This window comes from Pinus tabuliformis, chromosome X (genome assembly GCF_031772625.1).
Source record: "Pinus tabuliformis cultivar Carrire ecotype Pingquan chromosome X, CPIR1, whole genome shotgun sequence".
Lineage (NCBI taxonomy): Eukaryota > Viridiplantae > Streptophyta > Pinopsida > Pinales > Pinaceae > Pinus > Pinus tabuliformis.
In genome coordinates this window covers 499,499,425-499,520,333 of record NC_142308.1, presented here as the reverse complement: position 1 = coordinate 499,520,333, position 20,909 = coordinate 499,499,425, and the positions used below count along the sequence as shown (strand labels likewise).

The 20,909-nt window shown below is 39.6% G+C and overlaps 1 protein-coding gene across 2 annotated transcripts in view; it reads right to left on the bottom strand.

Annotated features, from left to right (window-relative positions):
- Nucleotides 1-627: 627 nt before the first annotated feature.
- The window catches only part of LOC149140866 (multifunctional methyltransferase subunit TRM112 homolog A-like), a 175,980-nt gene continuing 155,698 nt past the window's right edge, over nucleotides 628-20,909 (bottom strand). For both annotated transcript variants that reach the window (XM_089449552.1, XM_089449551.1), the window contains one exon: nucleotides 628-1,387. In XM_089449552.1, the coding sequence (XP_089305678.1) occupies nucleotides 971-1,339 (369 nt within the window). In that variant the 5' untranslated portion in view covers nucleotides 1,340-1,387 and the 3' untranslated portion in view covers nucleotides 628-970. The remainder of the gene's footprint in view (nucleotides 1,388-20,909) is intronic.

Here is a 20,909-nt window from a genome sequence, read left to right as displayed (position 1 = left end):
TTTTCATGTGGCATGATTGTTATTTCTTTCTACCATCAAATCAGAGTTTCAACCTGTATTATCAATACATTTCATTTTTTAATATCCAAATAATACATGACCTCTTTTGGTTGAAAGGTACCAATCACGAATTGAGCTGAACCCAAGTGTCCAAATTGCAAAAAATGGTACCATTCATGGAAGATGTATATAATTTTATACATCCATGTGACATGACACTAAAATGTATGAAATGGAGCAAATTAATTACCAGTGGAAAACACTTTTCAGGTGGCTTCAGAACTATTTTTCTATTCTGGAAAACCTCTTTAATAAAAACTCGAACGGTGGCAATTTGAATCCATTTGAAATGTAAACACGTCCCCAAAAGTTTAAGCACAATACTAATAATAATTACTTTGGAAAAACTAGAGTAAAAAAAAGTGTCTTTGGAAGCATAGATCTCATAAGAAAATATTGAGAGATAAAACAAAATCCATGACATGAAATAACAGACAGTTGCATGACAGCGTTAGAAAGATCTCAACTATATTTATCATTTAACAGTGTCAACACCATCTAGGACATCCTGCTTGGCAAATAGAAGAAACTTTATAAACAGAGTGATATATATTATAAACCGGAAGCTAGAGCTAAGAGAATTATGTATATATTGTCTGTATGTTTACTTCAAAATATCTACAGAGAAGAACCTTAATCAAGTACATATATCAATTCCCAAACTAAAACAATAACTCTGATGTCTACTGGCTCGATGGAGAAAAATAAAACAGGGTTACACATTAAGTCAACCGAACACCAAAGCTGTACGGGAAAACAGCACTAGTAGATCCTCACTCAGTGCTAATAGTTAGGAAGATGGTGTCGATTTTAGTTTATATGGCACCTCAATTTATGTTCGTCCAAAAATGAGTTAGAAATCATATATGACTTCCTTAAACTATCCAAAAGGATATACGAATTTTTATTCTTACACTTCATCTTCATGAAGCAACATATTTGGAATACCCTTGTTTACTGGAAATCGTCTACCAGTTTCAGGGCAAATTAGGGCACCTTCTTCTAGGTGCAATTCTAAAAGAGCATGATGAAACCTGTGCAAGAAATCATCATTTTCTAGCATATTTGCATCTGCTTGTTCTGGGAGATCATTGTCATCCATCTTCTTTGCTGCGTCATGGAGAGCCTTCCATTCGATCTTTGGGAATATATGCTTCAAGAAATCAGGGTTAAAGGGAACCTCCTTTGTGACAAAATTCTCAACTTCCAACTCTAAAGGAAACCCCTTCGTCACTCCCCTAATGTTACAGGATAGCATATTGTGTGTCAAAAGCCTCATCTTCACCAATTCTGAGAACCACAAAAAAATGCCCAACCAAACTAGCACCTGCAGCACCAACGTTATACATTTAAGCTTTATTAGAAGAAATGAACAGTATGGAAAATATAGATCATAACTCAGCTTGAAAGTCTAAATTTGTCACGATTTGCAAATAAGCTTACAAATTTGTTCCTGTTTTATTAATATGTATCAAATTTATAATGAAATTTGGATAGTCATAAGAAATATTATATCACTGTTTTATTATCATTCCTATTCCTTAAATTGTAGTTAAGTTTAAAATGCCATTCCATTTTATCAAAATCCGATTTGTTGTGTCCACCTTGTTATGTTATCAAATCTGAGCAGCACCAATTTATCAAATTTTGCATGCAATCTAACTTTAAATATGGAAAATCTCCACGCTCTACATTGCATTCATGGGAAATTCTTAGAAATGTATTTTAGAGTTCTATTCTAATCTCTTAAGCTCAACCAATCCGGTGAAGTCTTCTAACTTTTAAACATAATCATTTATATCAGCATTTCACACCTGCTTCAAAATGTCTTTTCATAGAAAACCATTCCAATCACTAATTCGGCATTTAGAAAAAAAGGCGTAACTGTGATTTGAAGATTCAATTAATGAACTGCCTTGACATACATTTAAATTAACCAATTTGAAATATATGCAGGCCAGACAGAAATAAGCAAGAAATGAACCCTAGAACCAATGACCCAAGGCAACTGCCTATATTCACTCGGGATTGCTCCTCAGCCAAGTTTAACCATTAAAAGAATGACAAAAACTCTAAAACTCCTGCTCAATATTTACTGCCATAACACCTAACAGAGATCAATATAGACCAAAAAGAATCATATAATATAAAGTGTGCACCCATACCCCTGTAACATATAAACAAATCCCAGAGCAATTTTCAATGCCTTGAAATCCCTAACGATTAAAAGGTCAATAACAGAGGCTTAAAATGCCAACAAAACTCCCTTCCTATGAGCAAGTAAAATTGATGCCAAATCTGGTATCATCCAATCAAATCCTAAAAAAGAGCCTAATCTTCCTTTTCTTCACAAAGAAAAAGAATATCATAACAGAAAGCATGCAAATCTGAAAACCCAAGAAAAAAACATACTAATTATCTAGACCATCTGCATTATGCTTTGCTGTGAGAACCTGATCCGACCTCAGTTATCATAAAAAATGAATGTCAACCCCTTTGCTTTTGGATTGGCATCTGCTATAGCCTATGATGCACAACTACAGAAATATGTAGACAACAAAAATAAACTACAAATTTTTAATTTGTTTTCACCTGATCAAGTCCCCTCTTTTTATCTCCATTTATCTCCATTTATATAGTGTTTAGTATAATTTTAAATTGTATTGTCTGTTATACAGTAATTAAAATAATACATGTACGAAAATAAAGGTATGTGAGCCTAAACGAGGCAATGTAATTTGTAAAAAGAGATCTCTATTGAGGTGGCATGGTTCCCTAAAGGAAGCAAATTATGGACAGGTGGCTATGTTATGAAATTTTATGCATGTGTTGGACTGGTTTCATGTATAGGTTGCACCAAGGGAGCAATGGTTTAAGTTCCTTTTTTAACTGCCACACACAACAGTGCAGTGTTTTAACTTTTGTGTGTTAGTTCTTTCTATATTTTGCATTTTTCACTCTGCCACCAGCTTCCATGTATATTATATGCACTTACGAACTACCACAAAATAATTGACTCTTGCCCCTAAAATGAAAGGTGGGATGGGTACAACTTTAATTTATGGGCACTCCTGCTTTTTGGTTTGTGTAAAGTACTGTTGAATGGTGCTGTCATTGATACCAACATTGGTCTTTGAACACTCTTAATATACATATGTAGGTTGCATTGATTGGAAGCTTTAATAATCAATAAATCCTGGAAGGATGAGGTGCTCATGTGGTGTGGCCATGATGCCCCACATTTGATGAGAAATTTGGTTGTGAGGATCAGTAAATTTGTAGGCGAGACCATCCTCATTGTGTTCTCCTCGTCGTACCGATTCCAATGGTAGGTGGCACGCCACATAACTCCTCACAGTTAAGGAGATATGGCTGTTCAAATTTGAAGCCACAAAATTTGGTCAAGGAGCCCCAAACTGTGATGTTAATGGCATCTTGTTGATTGGTTAAATGATGGCAATTTTTCTCAAGAAAATTTGTTTAAATTTATCAACCAGGCTATCCTAGCCCATTTTGACTTGCAAAGGAAGTTATGTCAAGGGTATTCTTAATTATGAAAATTGAAGTTCAAGTCAGCCTGAAAAGATATTCAAGTTTTGGCTCCAAATTTTTGAATTTTGAAAATTCAAATCTTAATTTTGTAAAGTTTGCTCCCTTGCAATAAGGCCAGGTTGGCTCCATTAGAAGCCTCCCCCCACCCCATTCATCACTATAAATATATGCTCAATTTCCTCCTAAAGGGTATCAAATCATTCACAAGATTATCCTTCGTTCAGAGGCCAGGGGCTTACATGTTAATCTGAAGCAGGAGGCTGAAGTTCAGAAAAGTTTTGGGTTAATCTTTTTCTTGGTAAAGGGTTCTCGCTAGAGTTGTGAAATGCTTTATTTTGGCCCTATTTCTGTCTCCTATTGCAGGCGTTCTGAGGCTCGGATCTGGTGTCCTGAAGCCCATTTCGGCCTGCCCGAAGGCCACCATCTAAGGCATGGTTCGGCGATTATATTCGGCCTCCTTTGTCACAGTTCTCTGCGGCCCCTGAGGTTCAAAACGAAGCAATCTTCCACCTCTCTGGCAGATCTTGACACCTGTTTCTGAAGCTTATTCTAGGACATCTGATCATTGAAATTTCATCATCACTCTTCGCTGGACTGAAGTTGCTTTGCATCAAATCTGAGGCAGGCTTATTCGATTTCGATCTTGGTAGGCCTTCACTGTCTTACCTTCTTGTGAAAGGCTTTCCAAGGCAGACTTCAGTATTATTCTCTGTGGACAAACTTTTGAATTTTTCTGTCACCTCTCTGGGGTTCCAAGTCTGATCTGTGGCCCATTTACATATCTGTTCTGGGCTCTTCTGAAAGTAACCCTTGCTCTGTTCAAAGTCCTCCAAGGCTGGATACTTATAGGACAAAGATTTGTGTTCACTGAGACCTATCTTAGGGCCAATCTGACATCTATCTCTGCGATCAATCCTGAGGTTAATATGAATTATTGAAACCCTTTTAAAGCAGAGCAGAGTTTGTCTAAGGAAGACTTGTCGATTGTCTTTTGGATCTGAGCTAAGGATTGGAGGCATTTCAGAACCAGGTTTGATGGTTGATATATCTCAGCAAACGGAAAAACAATTTGAAGGACAGACCTCTTAGTTAGTGGCAGAGAAGGCATGTTTTTAAATACAGACGTAAGTAAGCCTGTCAGACTTATGATGACAAGTCCTTTCTAGAATCAGGTATAAGCACTGCAAAATTGAAATGTTAAATATCCTGAGGTATCATTAATGGCATTTTGCAATCAAAAGAAAAAGGTCATCTTCAGGTATGAATGCTTGGCAAGGTCTGAAGCATATCAGTAGCACAAAAGGCACACCTCATATCAGCAGATTGAAGTATGTGACAAGTTGTTCAATTCATGATTAAGTTTTTGAAGACGAGAGTTGAATAGAAAGCCTAAAGAAATATCCACAAAGTTTGGCAGAGTTTGGGACACCACTGCATATCTGGGCATGCATACTACAGTTTGGAAAAACAGTGACCTTGTTGCAATGAGATCTCATTGATACCATGCTTTTGTTGAAACTGCCATGGTCGTTTTTGTGACCAGATTAGATGCTATTAGTACAGTATCTCAGAGACTTGTACCAGACTATTCATTGATCACTGACATTTGCCGACAGGGTTTCCATGTTGAGCAGATGCAGTTACATGTACCAGGGTCCAATACCTTACCGTATTGCAGATGTCATCGTAAGAAAGGCTGATCATTGATATGCCAATGGTATTAGGTTTTAACAGTGGAGCTTGTGAAAGGCATTGGAGCATATTTCTAGTTGGAGCAGGGAAACCAGGGTGTTGGAGCATCCTTTCAGTTGGAGCTGATAAAACCAGGACATTGGAGTGTCCTTCCAATTAGAACTGGTAAATCAGGGTGTTGGAGCATTCTTTCAGTTGGAGTTGATAAATCAAGGGACTGGAGCCTCCTTCCAATTGTTGCTAGAAAACCATGGAAGTTGGAGCTTCCTATTGATGTAATCATTAAAGACCTATATTGTAAGATACCCTTCTTGTAATACTTCAGATTTCCCAATAAATGACTTTCTATTGTAAATTTCAGTGAGAGTTTTTGTCAAACACTTTGTTCACACACTACTGTAGATGTCAAATTTTTGCTTGTTCAAATTATACATCAACATACCAAGATAAGAATGTATAACCAGATTGTAGCCAGCTACTAGCATGACATTTTTAACTCAGAAATAACTCAGATATGTTGATACAAATTGCATTACTAACACATTGGCAAATACAGATTCATCATCTCAATTCTGGTAAAAGAAATTTATCACAGTAAGCACAGTATGGAACCTGATTTGGTCATGATGAAACGCCCAGCCCTTGCTGTATATGTACTTATATATCAGCAGTGCAACTTTCAGAGAATAGATGTTCCATTCTTCCACTTTATGCCCTCTGCTACAACCATGTGAAGCTACAGGAATAGATTCAATTGAAGAGTCATAGGTACAGTCAATCAAATGACTGCATCCCTCTAGGAACTCATGTTTCTGCTACTTGAAAGGCACACACAGTCAGCAGAGAAGAAGAGTGGCTCTGTTCTGTGCAAACAGTGGTCTAATCTTCCTCAAAGAGCACCCAGCAAACATAATAAAGGCAGTGGCTTAGTTCAGCAAAAGAACACGGCTATCTCAGGGCCACTTTCGAACTCCAGAAAGGAAACCCCCGCAGCCAGCAAATAAAGAATGCAGACTCTCCCTTTGCAATGAAACTCGTGCCTTTGTACCCAGCTATAGACACTCCAAGAAATCCAGACAGCAAGGCTCTTGATAACAGTGATAAAATCGACCCTTCAGAAGAGAGAAAGTAGGGCCAGCCAACAAGCAACTCGTCCCTGCTATACAAAGGGAACTCGGCCTCTATTTCACCTTCAGAACTCGTCTTTCTTGGGCTTGGAGTCTTCACCTCTTTTATGGTGATGTGATTCTTGTACAAGAGATGAATAGAAAAACTATATTAGAGATAAATCAATTTATAAAACCTCTTAGAGCTCAATATCTCCTGCAAATCATTTTCTCTTTGAAAGCGCAATGGTGAAATCCGTGTGATTTCACTCTCAAATCAAACTAGGGTGTCTAGTTTCAACACCGAAGTTAGCTATGGCAGCTAGGGTTCCAAAACCCTAAGCTTCTCCTTCAAACTCTCTCCAAGAGCTCCTTTCTCCAAAAACTCAAATGCACGAATGAACGAGGAGAAACCCCCTCATTTCCCTTTTTATAACTCATTTACCTTTTCCCTCCAATTAAATACTTAAAAGCACTTTTTCTTTCTCTATTTAATAAAGTGACTTTTATAAACTAATTAAAGTAACTTTTAATGCTGGAAAATGCTTAATTCGCCTCTATGGTCACATTGGCCACCCAAAGCCCCTTTTCATCATCCTACCCAAAGCTATTACACTAAGGTGTTACTCCAAGTAATCGGCCTGAAACAACACCTTAAGTGTAATTAATTAAAATATGTTCGTTAATAATGTCGTTTTACAGAAATCGTCGAAATGCAACAGAACCAAGAGCAAACCGTGCACAATTGATCCTGATGATGAAATATGGTAAGTGATCCTAGTCGGACCCATAACACTCCTCTAAAACCCTCTAGGCCCACCAATGTAGTAATCCAGCTCTTGTGACCTGGCTAACATAAGCTCCGGAGACGACTCCTAATCTCATCATAAGATAATGTAAAAATTGGGGACATTACAGTCTCCCCTCCCCAAAATTGTTTGTCCTCGAGCAATGTCATCACATGCTACTTCCCCACAAGCTAATCCAAACTAATACCAGGATCCCAAACCATGATCATCATGAAGCATTCCTTGCCCCACGCACTCCCCAACAAGGCATAGATACCAGAGGCCCTTTGCATACTGCCAATAAGTAGAGCATCTCGAAAATGCAAAATCTCAGCCATCTCCTCGAGAAGCTGCTCTATCAGAAAACCAACCTCATGCACCTCAAGAGTGAACTCCTGGAAATACAATCCAATTCTTGCTGAAAGGGGTCCTCACCCACATAAACCAAACACTGTCACCTCTGATGCCATCAATGAATCACTGAGAAATGAAACGCCCTCCTCCAAACTAAAGTCCAATGGAAGATCTGAGTGATCTTCCCCTGTAAAGACTAGCTCACCCATAATGGTAGTTGAGTTGTCGAAACCTGTAATGCCAGGGCCCCATGTTGGTCTCAAAAGGAGTTTGCCTTGTTGATGTGCCACTCTGATCATAACTAACTATTGTGACAAAGTACTACTAATTGTTGGCGTGCATCCGTGCCTCATCACTAATCCCTATATGCAACCAAAAGACGGGCACCATGTATCATGAATCAATCCAGTGCATGCTAAACTACCCTGCTCCTACCTAATCACACAACGCACTCTACTATCCCATCCCCTAGTGATGTACCCAATTATTGTGTGGAGCCCACATGCCCTCCTGTAAAAGAGGCCTACCATCCACTATGCCCCATGCCCGTGCATTACAGTCTCCCCTCCCCAAAATTGCTTGTCCTCAAGCAGTGCCATCACATGCTACTTCCCCACAAGCTGATCCAAACTAATACCAGGATCCCAAACCATGATCATCGTGCATCATTCCTTGCCCCACGCACTCCCCAACAAGGCATAGATACCAGAGGCCCTTTGCATACTGCCAATAAGTAGAGCATCTCCAAAATGCAAAATCTCAGCCATCTCCTTGAGAAGCTGCTCTATCGGAAAACCAACCTCATGCACCCAAAAGTGAACTCCTGGAAGTACAATCCAATTCTTGCTGAAAATGGTCCTCACCCACATAAACCAAACATTGTCACCTCTGATGCCATCAATAAATCACTGAGAAATGAAACACCCTTCTCCAAACTAAAGTCCAATGGAAGATCTGAGTGATCTTCCCCTGTAAAGACTAGCTCACCCATAATGGTAGTTGAGTTGTCGAAACCTGTAATGCTAGGGCCCCATGTTGGTCTCAAAAGGAGGTTGCCTTGTTGTTGTTGCGCCACTTTGATCATAACTAACTATTGTGACAAAGTACTACTAATTGTTGGCGTGCATCCGTGCCTCATCACTAATCCCTATATGCAACCAATAGACGGGCACCATGTGTCATGAATCAATCCAGTGCATGCTAAACTGCCCTGCTCCTACCTAATCACATAGCGCACTCTACTATCACATCCCCTAGTGATGTACCCAATTATTGTGTGGAGCCCACACGCCCTCTTGTAAAAGAGGCCTACCATCCACTGTGCCCCATGCTTGTGCGATGCCTCAAAATGTCCTGCCAAAGGTGTGTCATGCAAATCTCTCCTGATCATCTCCCCAAGTGTGTACTCGGAAGCAGAACATACGTTGCCTCTGTAGTGGGTCACGCCATCCCTAATCCTATATTTGTCAACTCGCGCTCCGACTGTTTGCCTTCACTGGGAAGTCATTCTCTTGTCCACGTTGCACTGTGTCTCACCCAACTGTCTCAAGTGACCCCCATGTGTCCTGCTATATGTGATGAGAGCATCAAAGAACAACAACAAAATCCTTTGTAATAGTATGCATACTTGAAAATGATAGGGGCATGGATCAATCCCAATGGCATGATCAAGAACCGATACAGATACCCAACAGCAATCCTGCAAGTCTCCTGCTTTCCGACCCAGATCAGATGATATTCCAATTGAAGATCATTCTTGAAAGGATGCAATGTTCCATGACGCTCATCCATCCACTCCTCGATTCTGGGTAAACCAGACCCCATGGTATGCCTGACATCCCAGTCCTTCGACCTCCTCAGAAGCAATGCTCCAAGATCCCGCTATGCAACACCATATATTACTGCATATGGCCACATAACCTCGCACTCCAGTGCATAATACTGTAATCTGTGGCATATCTAGGTGCACCACTGGACACCCATGCCTATTGTCGAACCACCCTGTATCATTTGGTATCTTGCATGTGCCAATGTATCTGCCACCCTGCTAGTGGACTCATTATGATGTGAGTCATATCTCCTTCTCTATCTTGGTAGACCTAAGTGGCATGACTCCTCACATGCTAATGGGGATGTCACTGTTATGCCTATCCTCAGTGGCTCTTGTGCCCAGTACATCAGTGGAAGAACATCATCTCCATATACTACTCTGTCTGGTGGCATACAACTTACAAATGCCTTCCCATCTGAATAACTCCTGTCGGGGCATGTTGAACACCCTGCAACCCCATTTACGAGCGATGTGCCAAGACATCTCCCGAAGTCTGCACACTCCTCCATCAAACCAACTCACCACTAGCGTTGGCCAAAACTTTGGTGGAAGTGTGAAGGAATGTGAGTGTTTGGTCACTGGGTCAATCACCTTGTCAACGCCATAGTCATCCTTCACACCTGGTGAATGATTGAAAACCCCACTTGGATCCCAATGCCAACCAGGGTCTCCAACATGCACTCCAATCGTGTCAACTAAACCTAGATCCCAGATGGATGTAACCTCATGTGAAATATATATGTCTCCACATCCCATGGGTGTATAATCAGAAACCTATGGAACATACTTCTCTGCAAGTGCCAGTTCATCCAGGTGCTCCTCGTGCTCCATTATCACTAGAGGCTCCTCTATCATATCATGAGTGCCCCTAACATCTTCTTGTGTGATGGTTTCCATAGTTAACTGATTGTCTGCTATGGAGGATGAAGAATGCACATAACTCAACTCCATATAAAGTTGTTCAACCTGCAACTCTGATTCTTGAAGGGCCATTTGAGTGCTCTTCAAGGACTCTTGGGCAGTATCAAGTTCATGTGTAAGCCTGTCAATTTCCTCCTCTTTCCCTACTAGTGCATCATGATATATCTTAGCAAGCATGAGTACGTGATCTTTGTCTAAGATGAGGTGTAGGTAATTAGATTTCATCTCTACCAATGTCTTTCTGAGGATCTGAACATCTGCAAGTGAAGGCTCTCCTCCTAAACTATCATGTGCCACTACACTTCTCCTACAATAATCTGTCACTAATACTAGTGCATCATCATATTGCCTCGTCACTGCCCTAATCTTGTATGTGTTCATCTTCAATTGGTTTTCCAAGTTATAGGCATAAGTGGGCTTGTGAGCAACATCTACCTCATCAACTAATGGGTTTGGGTTTGCACTGTCAACAACATGTGTGTTATCATCTTTACACACCCCTTGGGAATCATCATCAATTGTTGTAGCCTCATGATTTTCTTTGTACTCATCATCTAACTCAACAATCTCGCTAAGTGACGATAGGCATTCTATAGCAATTTCTGATTTCCTTTCATCCCAAACTCCCATTCCAACTTGTTGGGGTGAATTTGTGATAGCTTCATTTTCAACAGGCGTGATTTTTCCCAATTTCGTCCTGGAAGGTTTGGTCATGGTTTTCACCTTCAATCCTTGATTCCTGGTCCTTGACTACATTTTCATCTTTGGATTTGCTATTTCTTTTCCTATTTATTGCCTTTGATGACACCCATGCTTCCATGTCCTCTATCACCTTTGCATATGTATTTATATATCAGCAGTGCAACTTTCAGAGAGTCGCTGCTCCATTCTTCTACTTTATGCCCTCTACTACAACCATGTGAAGCTACAAGAATAGAGTCAACTAAAGAGTCATAAGTACAACAACCAAATGATCGTATCCCTCTACGAAACTTGAGTTTCTACTACTAGAAACTTAGAAAGGCACACACGGTCAACATAGAAGAAGAGTGGCTCTGTTCTGTGCAAACAATGGTCTAATCTTCCTCAAAGAGCACCCAACAAACATAATAAAGGCAGTGGCTTAGTTCAGCAAAAGCACATGGCTATCTCAGGGCCACTTTTGAACTCCAAAAAGGAAACCCACACAGCCAGCAAATAAAGAATGCAGACTCTCCCTCGGCAATGAAACTCGTGCTCTCTTAAGACTTCAAGTGCACAAAGTAGAAAAGAAAGAGAAAAACTTGGCAAAATATGTTCAAAAGTACAAGGTAGAAGTTACTCAAAAGCAAAAGGAACTTGATGCAGCTCTAGATGAAATAAATAGGCTCGAGGAACGGCAAAAGGAGCAATTGCAAGATTTCAAAGGGAAAATTCATGTCATTAATGAGAAGGATCAAGAAATTGCTTACTTTAAGATGAAGGCAAAAGAAGCAGGTGAAGCTCCACGCAACAAAGGCACAAGCTCCAAGCCCCCATAAAGCAAGGTTGAAGAGAAGCCTGACAGAAAAATCCTTCAAAGGCCAAATCGAAGTGAAGAACAAAAGAAGACCGAAAGTGATGTTGCTCCCAGAAGTCATGCTGAAGTAATCAAAGACAAGGAACAACAAAGGATTGATCTTCCTCCAAGAAAGAATGTCTTTAAGAGATCATCAAGGCAAGCCATTCCTTTCAGGTACCCTAGTATGTTTAATGGTTATTGTTTCTCATGTACTAACTTTGGGCATAAGGTCAAGGATTGCAAAGCTTATGATAAGGATAATTATCAAGGCCATTATCAAAACCCTAGAAGCAAGGTTGCAAGAACACAAGACAAATATTCAAATGGCTTCGTCAGCAAAAAGTATATGTCAGTTGCTTCATCATTCAAGTACCATATAGAATGCTTCAAATGCCATAACTATGGACATATAGCTCGTGATTGCATATACATGATGGAATCTTCCATGAAGGAGAACTCTAACTTCAAGTACAAGAAGATTTTGAGAAGAAAGCAAAAGCAAGAATATTGGGTGAATGAAAAAATCTTAGCAATCATGCTTCAGATTTGTAAAGTCGCAAGGCCATAACAAATCTACAGGTACAACGAAACATGTCAAGGTTCAAGATGATCAGGGACTCTGGCTACAGAGTTGGTTCATATATTATTCTAAATGATCCGGCTTGGAGACTCCCTGTCCTGTGAATGTTGAAGAGGGGAATCTATGTAGCAGTGGTTGCAAATTTGAAGATCTATCCTTCAACAATTTGACAGATGGCAGATGTGACGCAGTTGTCAGAGCAGTGATCAACATGGTGGGCATATTAGTCAGCTTTGTGTTCAGTGGAGTAGCAAAGTCATGGACAGTTTTCAAGGAGGACTCGTCTTTGTCACAAAGGTAAAACTTTTCAGTAATGTTTATTGACAGGAGGAATCAACTAATGGAAGGCATAGCATGTTAGAGGGAGAAAAGTAGTCAAAGGAAGAAAGGTATACTGCAGGAATCAAATGAAGATATTTCGTTAGGAGGAGTAACCCTTTGCCATTGATGTCAAAGGAGGAGAGAAATCAGAAAAGGAAGATCGAAAGCATGGAGTCGGAGGGAGCAGTAATCGCAGGGGGAGTACGTGTGTTGCCATCAATGACAAAGGAGGAGATTGTTGAATGGTGTTGTCAAATATGCCAACGTTGGTCTTTGAACACTCTTAATATACATCTATAGATTGCATTGATTGGCAACTCTAATAATCAAGAAATCTAGAAGTATGAGGAGCTCTTGTAGTGTGGCCAAGATGCCCCGTGTTTGAGGAGGAATTTGGATGTGAGGATTAGTAAATTTACAAGCGAGACCATCCTCATTGTGCTTTCCTCATCGTGTCAATTCCAATGGTAGGTGACTAGGAAAACCGCATATGTCAAACGAGTTTTAAAAGGTCCTATAAGAGGGTCGCAGGCATAGTTAAGGTGTTGGAGGTAGTTGCTTCAAGACAGTGTGAATCCTTATAGAGAACACTTCACTGGATTGGTCACAGAGCAATGAAAATATTTGGTGAGTACCTGTAAAATACAAACAAAGATCCCAGTGAATCCCTTGGCAGGAGAAACATAATGACCTGTCACCTTAACACAAGAAAAGCCCTTCCAAATTTGCCTGGACGGTAGATCTCCAAAACTCCTCAAGCCGTAGATACAGAGAAAAATTTCAACTCCTTTGATAATATAAAGATGCAAATGTCCTTGACTTATATAGATTGGATGAGCATTGGGGCAACCGACTCAAAAATTTTGGAGGGAAAGATCAAGATTCTTAAAAATTTGAGCCAAACATTTAGACCGACTTCAAGAGATTAAATAATTCAAATTTTGACCGCGAGCTTTGGACCAAGGAGTCTTAGTAACTGATTTTGCCCTAAATAGTTTTGTCAACAATATTTTACTTTTATTGAGCCAAGAGCATCCTCCAATGATAGACTATTAATTTGACCGTAAAATCAATTCTTACTTCCTTCCATCATTCAACCAATAGAATGTTGCCACATCAGCAACCCTTTGGGGAATTGAGCCACAAATTCGGTACATCATCTTCAAACCAACATATCTCTCAAACCATGAAGGTCCACAAGACACTCCACATGTCAACAAAAAAAGTATGATGAGGAGAATCTAATGGTTGAGGGTCTCCAAGACAAATTTGATGACTTGCATCATTAAAAACATCCAACAAGTGCGGGGTATGAACATCGTCCAAGGAGTCCAAACCCTAGAGCTAGGGTTTTACCAATGCATCATCTCATCCAAGACAGCCAACACACTGAGGACATCAATGACGACATCTTGCACCTGCTACACCTGTTTTGATACCAATGACAACATACTCAACACCATGCATGACGTCAACATTTCGACCCTCTTATGGGTGATATATTATGATTTTACATTGCCTATAATGTCGACTTGTGACCTTGCCTAGTTTTTGCCCATCATTTTATTGTTTAACGGGCTAGTAGGTTAAAATTAGAGATCATTGGACACATATAAATTAGAGAGATCTCATTTCATCTCTCATCATCATCACACATGGGATTTTCAACGTCCTTAGAGGAACTCGCATTTACTGTTCTTTGGCTATTGGAGTATCTTGGATGCATTTTGATGTTTGGAAGCTATTTTGGATTGTCTTTGGAGCTATTTCTTTGGTGAATGGATGGATATACTACATGTTATGTTGTACGTGCTTATTATTGAAGATTTTATTTTGAATTGTCTAATCTATGGAATTGTTGCTTCTAGATTATGCTTGTTTATGTCCTAATTTGTCAAAAAAAAAAAATCGAAAGCTATCTAGTTGAGAATTGCATATGTTACTCATTGTATAACATGTAATGAATGTTCCTAGTGGAGGAATTCTTATAACTCTCCATCAAACTCCATTTTCCTTAGAAGTGGGTAATTGTTGGAAATCGATACCTAGGGCATCAAATTTCGGCCTCCTTAGAAACAAATTTAGCTTATCTTGAGCATCCTTGACTCCATATGCCCAAAGGACAAGGCACTTGTCCAAGTCTTTGGTGATCATTCTCACATCTTATCCATAAATTCTTCTCTTGAAATTTCAGCCCTTTTAAGGCTAGGACGGAAACTAGGGCTTAGAGCGAAATTCTAGGGGGGGAGGTCTTGTGGAGGCTTGAGAGCCTAAACATCAAATGGAAGGTCTTAGCTAATTGACCTACAAATTTGGTGGGCATCCACATAAGTTTCCTCCATAAAATCTCTTGCCCTAGGTGTTGCTGGTTGCACTAAGAGGGAAACCCTAGCGTTCTCTTCCTTAACTTAAGGGCTTCCTTGGAGGTTGTATGAACTTTGTACTTGTTGAAGTATATCTTGAGAAGACTTTTCTCTCCATTGCCATACCCTTGGGAACTCTTATACTCAAGCAAAATCAACAAACCTTAGGTTTTGTGCATTTTCCTCCTAGGTCTCTCATAGAAGGCATATTGCTTCATAGTGAAAAGCCTTATACCTAAAATTTGAGTCTTTCTTAAGAGATTCTAGCCTATCACCTTATACCTTAACCATAGAATATCTTTCATAGGTGATTCTATCCTACCAGAACTCCTCTTATCGGTGAAAATCTATAAAGAGAAAGGGGCCTTAGTTGTGGTGACAATGGGCCATTGCCCCTTTATTAGCACTTATTCTAGTTTTCGTCTTGTAGGGTTTCCCTCTCCAAGGCCTGCTAGATTTTGTGGTAACATACTTTATTATAAATATTCAATCAAATATTGTTATAAAACAAAGATTAAACTACCCATAAATCTTTTTTCAAAAATTATTTAAACAAAAAAACTTAATACTACTCACTTTATAGTTATGGATATGAATAATTTTTAACGCAAATTTGCCTTGGAGCTAATACTAATGACGAAAGTTTAATAAATCAATGTTCCAATTTATTGTTGCTCTCAATCAATAATATCATTGATGTTTACTATATTTCCATATTATGAGAATGGTACTATTTAGCTTATTTTCCAATCAAAACCATAACATTGTTTCACATTTACAAAATGTTGGAAGTTTATATATGTAAAAATTAATTTTACAAAAATATTAAAAGTTTATAAACATATTTTATTTTTCGTTTTCTAGATGAATATTTATAGATATTAAAGATTCAATCTTTTGTTAAACATGTTCATATAATTAGAGGCGGTTGGAACGAGGGGGGTGATTATTCATCTTGAGAATAATCAGGAATTCAAATTTGCTTGAGGATTGAGAGAGGCGACCAACAATGCTGCTAAAGCCTATGCTCTTTATCAGAGAATAAAATAAGCTAAGCAATTAAAAATTGAAGAGACCATCATGGTTGGAGATTCACTTCTCATTCTCTCTAGAATCTTAAATGGATCACTTCCCAAGGATCTCAAGCTAGCTTAGATCATCAAAAGGATCCTCAACTTACTCTGTCTCATCCCCAGAAATCAATGTTACCATGTCCTAAGGGTGAATAATTTTGTTGCAGATGAAATGGCTAATCTAGGCTCTACTCTCCCCAAAGGAAATCGAGTCTACCAATGATCTGAAATTGATCTAATACAAACAATTAAGGTATTACAGACTCATGTGCATGGATGTGCCTATGTTATTTTATGCAACAGATCGATAAGATTGCAAAATACACAGACACTGAAGCAGTTAGAGAAAACATAACAAGCAAACATGTAAACACAACAAGTTTAATAAGGAGTTCACCTAATACTCCTGGGCTACGTCTCCCGGTCCAGCCTTCAGTGGTGGCCTCTCTATTATGTTTTCAAAAGCAGAGTTTTTACAACAGTGAGCTCAATTTGAGTCTCACACAGCAGATATGAATCAGCAAGACTGTACTTGGATCCCCCAAGTCTTTAGAGTACACAGACTCTACTTACTGAAACTCGATCTCTATTGGTCATAGTAGTATGAGCCAAATCTGAGACTCATACATGACAGGCATATACAGAGGAGTTCGCTTGAACCTCTCAAGCCTTCTCTGGGGTACACAGACTCTCTGACTCCCTTTGGCTCTGTCTGGCTCAATGCCACCTTTGCTTCTGCAGGTCATCTCGGCTCCTTTATGTGTCTAACAAACTCTCTTCACTACTGCCTTCTACTTGCTTTGTCTCTGTCAGTTCGTGGCTTTAAAGCCATCGGCTTCTCCACTGTCGTTTCCACTTCTCGACTTTTTGGTTTCCCTGCGTCTGTCCGCCTGAATCCCTTTGTTCAACGTAATCATCACTGTATAACGCCTCATAGGGAGGTGGCCACCAATTCTGTAACGGATGAGTGTGTCAGGTTCACTAGAAATGTTTGAACGACCGTTTTTTCCGTTAACTCCAAGAATGCCCGCGAAATACAAATCTCCGCCAACACATCGTCCATATCGGACTTCAAATCCTTTACAATCCTGCCTGTTGACCCCGTCAAATCCGGTCATCCATCGGAACGCGTCTCCGCCGTTGATCTGGGGGTCCCAGATCCTACAGTCATCACTCATATCGGGCGGCTAAGTAGCACGATGGTTACCCATCCGATGTGAGCGATTTTCTCTCTCTTCCGCCAGACGCGTGGCACTCGCTGTATGGCATCGAGCGGAACTCGGTTGAAACCACTTACCGCTCAAAGCCCTTCCGATATTCTACCGGTTTTGTGGAATCCCGCTTCGTCGGAACCGAGGCATCATTTTCCGCGTTTTATAATATTTTCGGGTCCGGGCGCTCGAGGCTTATCCTTCTTTGAGGGGTTTGCCCTGTGATATGCGATTGTCGCTAATCGCATATCAAAAACTGCCCCCGTTTCTCGAATTAACCTCTGGTTTTGCCAATTTGCGCCAACGCGTGTTACCATGGGCCAACAGTCTGCGCGCTTGACCGAGGGTCCTCGTTGCTCCGCGCTGATCACAAATTGCCATTGTCACGAGGATATCTCTGATAAGCTTGACCTTTATAAGACTTTGAAACTTTGGCATGATTTTTAAGAGTTCATGAAAACTTAGAGTGTTCTAGGATCCAATTCGGATCACGACCTTCCCACTGAAAAAGCTTTTGGACCACCAAAAGTTGGTTTTTAAGCATCAATCAAGTGAGGATATAGATTCCTCGCTTGCCCAATTTCTATCCATCTTGCACTGCTTGGTTTTGAACCTTTGAGCCCAATCCTGAGGTACTCAACATCCCCTCTGCGCGTTGTCCTTACCTTCCTGTCCAGAACTGTATCTTCCTGCAATTCATTGAGATATTCAGGCAACAGATCATCAATAGAAGGCAATTGACTCTGCTCTTCGGGATCTTCAATCAATGAAGGTTCAAATAGTCTCAAGCTTTTTGCATTAACAACTGAATAGATGTGCATGTAAGCTGGCAAATCAAGGTGAAAAGCATTTTCACCAATTTTCTCAAGTATCCTGAAAGGTCCATACCTTATTAGCTTCAGCTTCTTACCTTCACCTTGCATTCTGTCTTTGCTGATATACAGCCAGACTTGATCACCAACTTGGAAACTATGCTCAATCTGATGCTTATCATGCCTTGCCTTATACTTGGCTTGGCTCTTTTCCAGCTGTTCCTATACTGCCTGGTGAATCTCTTGGATTTTTTCAATGAACTTGGTTGCCTTGTCCACATCACTATGTCCATCAACTGCTATGTCTTTACCAAAGACAAAATCCAAGGGAGACCTTGGTGTGAAACCAAAACAAGTCTCAAAAGGAGATCTCTGTGTAGAAGAATGTTTAGCTCGGTTGTAAGCATGTTGCACATAGCATAGGTGTTCATCCCAAAGCTTGGGATGCTTGCTGCAATAGCCTCTGAGCAACTGGATCACTGTCCTGTTGACCACTTCTATTTGGCCATCTGTTTGTGGATGAAAGGCTATGCTCTTCTTTAGTCTGGTGTCCATCAATTCCCACAGACTCGACCAAAATTTCCCAACAAATCGGGAATCTTGATCAAATACAATGGAAGTGGGTAATCCAAAATGAACCCATACATGCTGAAAGAACAACTTTGTTGTTTGTTCAGCTGTAATCTATTTGTTACAAGGTATTAAAATACACATTTTGCTGAACCTATCCACAATAACATATAGATAGTCATGACCTTTTCTAGATTTAGGCAGTCCCCCAACAAAGTCCTTGGAAACACTTTCCCAAGGATGAGAAGGAACTGGTAGTGGAGTGTACAAGCCTAGTTTTCTATTTTTGGGCTTGCTTTTAGCACACATGGTACAACCTCTTACATATCTAGAAATTGTTTCATGCATTTTTGGCCAATAACAAAATCTTTGCAGCTGTGCAACTGTTTTACTTACACCAAAGTGACCTGATATTAGAGAAGTGTGTGCTTCTCGAATTATCTTTACTCTTTCAGTTTTTGGAATGCATAACTTTCCAAAATGATACAAGAGTTGGTCCTTAACATGATAATCCAATTCTTCTACTTGTTTGCCATGACTTAAAGTTGCATATACATCTTTAAAATCTATATCTTGAGCATACTGTTCAATGTAGCTTTCATGCAATACTGAATTATGCTTAAGTATAGTGGATGCATTTATGATTGGTCTGGACAACATATCTGCAACTTTATTGTGTATGCCCTTTCTATATCTCATGACAAGATAAAACTGTTGTAGAAACCCCATCCACCTATAGTGTCTTGATTGCTGCAACTTAGTTTGTGAGTGTAAATATTGAAGTGGTTGATGATCAATATGTATAACTGTCTCTTTGCCCATTAGATAATGTTTCCACTTTTTCACACTCTGTATTAATGCATATAATTCCTTATCATATGTGGGATAATTGACTACTGCAGAGTTAAATGTCTCAGAATCATAACATATGGGTTTACTGTGATGCATCAACACTGCTCCCATGGCATAGTCACTGGCATCGATTTCAATCTCGAATAGTCTTTGAAGATCAGGCAATGCTAGTACTGGTGTTGTACTAATCTTTTCTTTTAAGGTGTCGAAGGCTTTCTGCTGTTTGCCTTCCCACTGAAACACCTTGTTCAATCCTGTTAAAGCATGTAAAGGAGCTACAATTAAGGAAAAGTTAGAAATAAACTTTCTCCAATACTATGTTGCTCCTAGGAAGCTTCTAACTTCAGTAGCAGATTTGGGTTTAGGCCAGTTTACAATGACTGCAACCTTAGAGGGATCTATCTTCAATTCACCACCCCCTACAAATGACCCAAAAAATTCAAAGATGTTTTGCCAAATTCATATTTTGAGAGCTTAACATAAAGATTCTCTTTTTTCAAAACATCTAGAATCTGCTTTACATTCTTCAAGTGTTCTTCCCATGTTTTACTAAATATAAGAATGTCATCTAAATATACAATGACAAAATCATCAATAAAAGGTCTAAGTACATCATTCATTACTCTCATGAAAGTAGCAGGAGCATTAGTTAAGCCAAAAGGCATCACCAACCACTCATACAATCCCTGCTTTGTTTTGAAAGCAGTCTTCCATGCATCTTGCTCTGCAACTCTGACCTGATGGTAGCCACTATGCAAGTCCAACTTGGAAAAGTAAACAACTTCTTTCAACTGATCTAATAGATCATCCATGCGAGAAAGGGGATAACGATTTTTTATCGTTATCTTATTCAGTGCTCAGTAATCAATGCACATTCTCCATGAGCCATCTTTCTTTCCCACCAAGACAATTGGAGATCCACATGGTGATGTGCTAGGTCTTATGAACCCTTTCTCGAGCAGCTCCTGTACCTGCTTCTTGATTTCTGCATTCTTTAAAGCGGACAACCTGTACATTCTGATGTTAGGCAATGGAGCATGTTGCTGCAAATTAATATCATGTAATATTTTCTTTTTGGGTGGCATATCTTTAGGTTCTTGAAATAGTATATCATATTCTGAAACAACTTTTTCTAAATCAGCTTGTTGTTTAGCATTACAATGCTCAAATACATTGGTTTTATCAGGTTTCTTTTCCTTTACAACCATCAGTGAAAATTGTTTGCATGAATTTACAATTCTTTTCATCTGCCCTGAGTTTATGAGAGTATAATTATCCTTGAG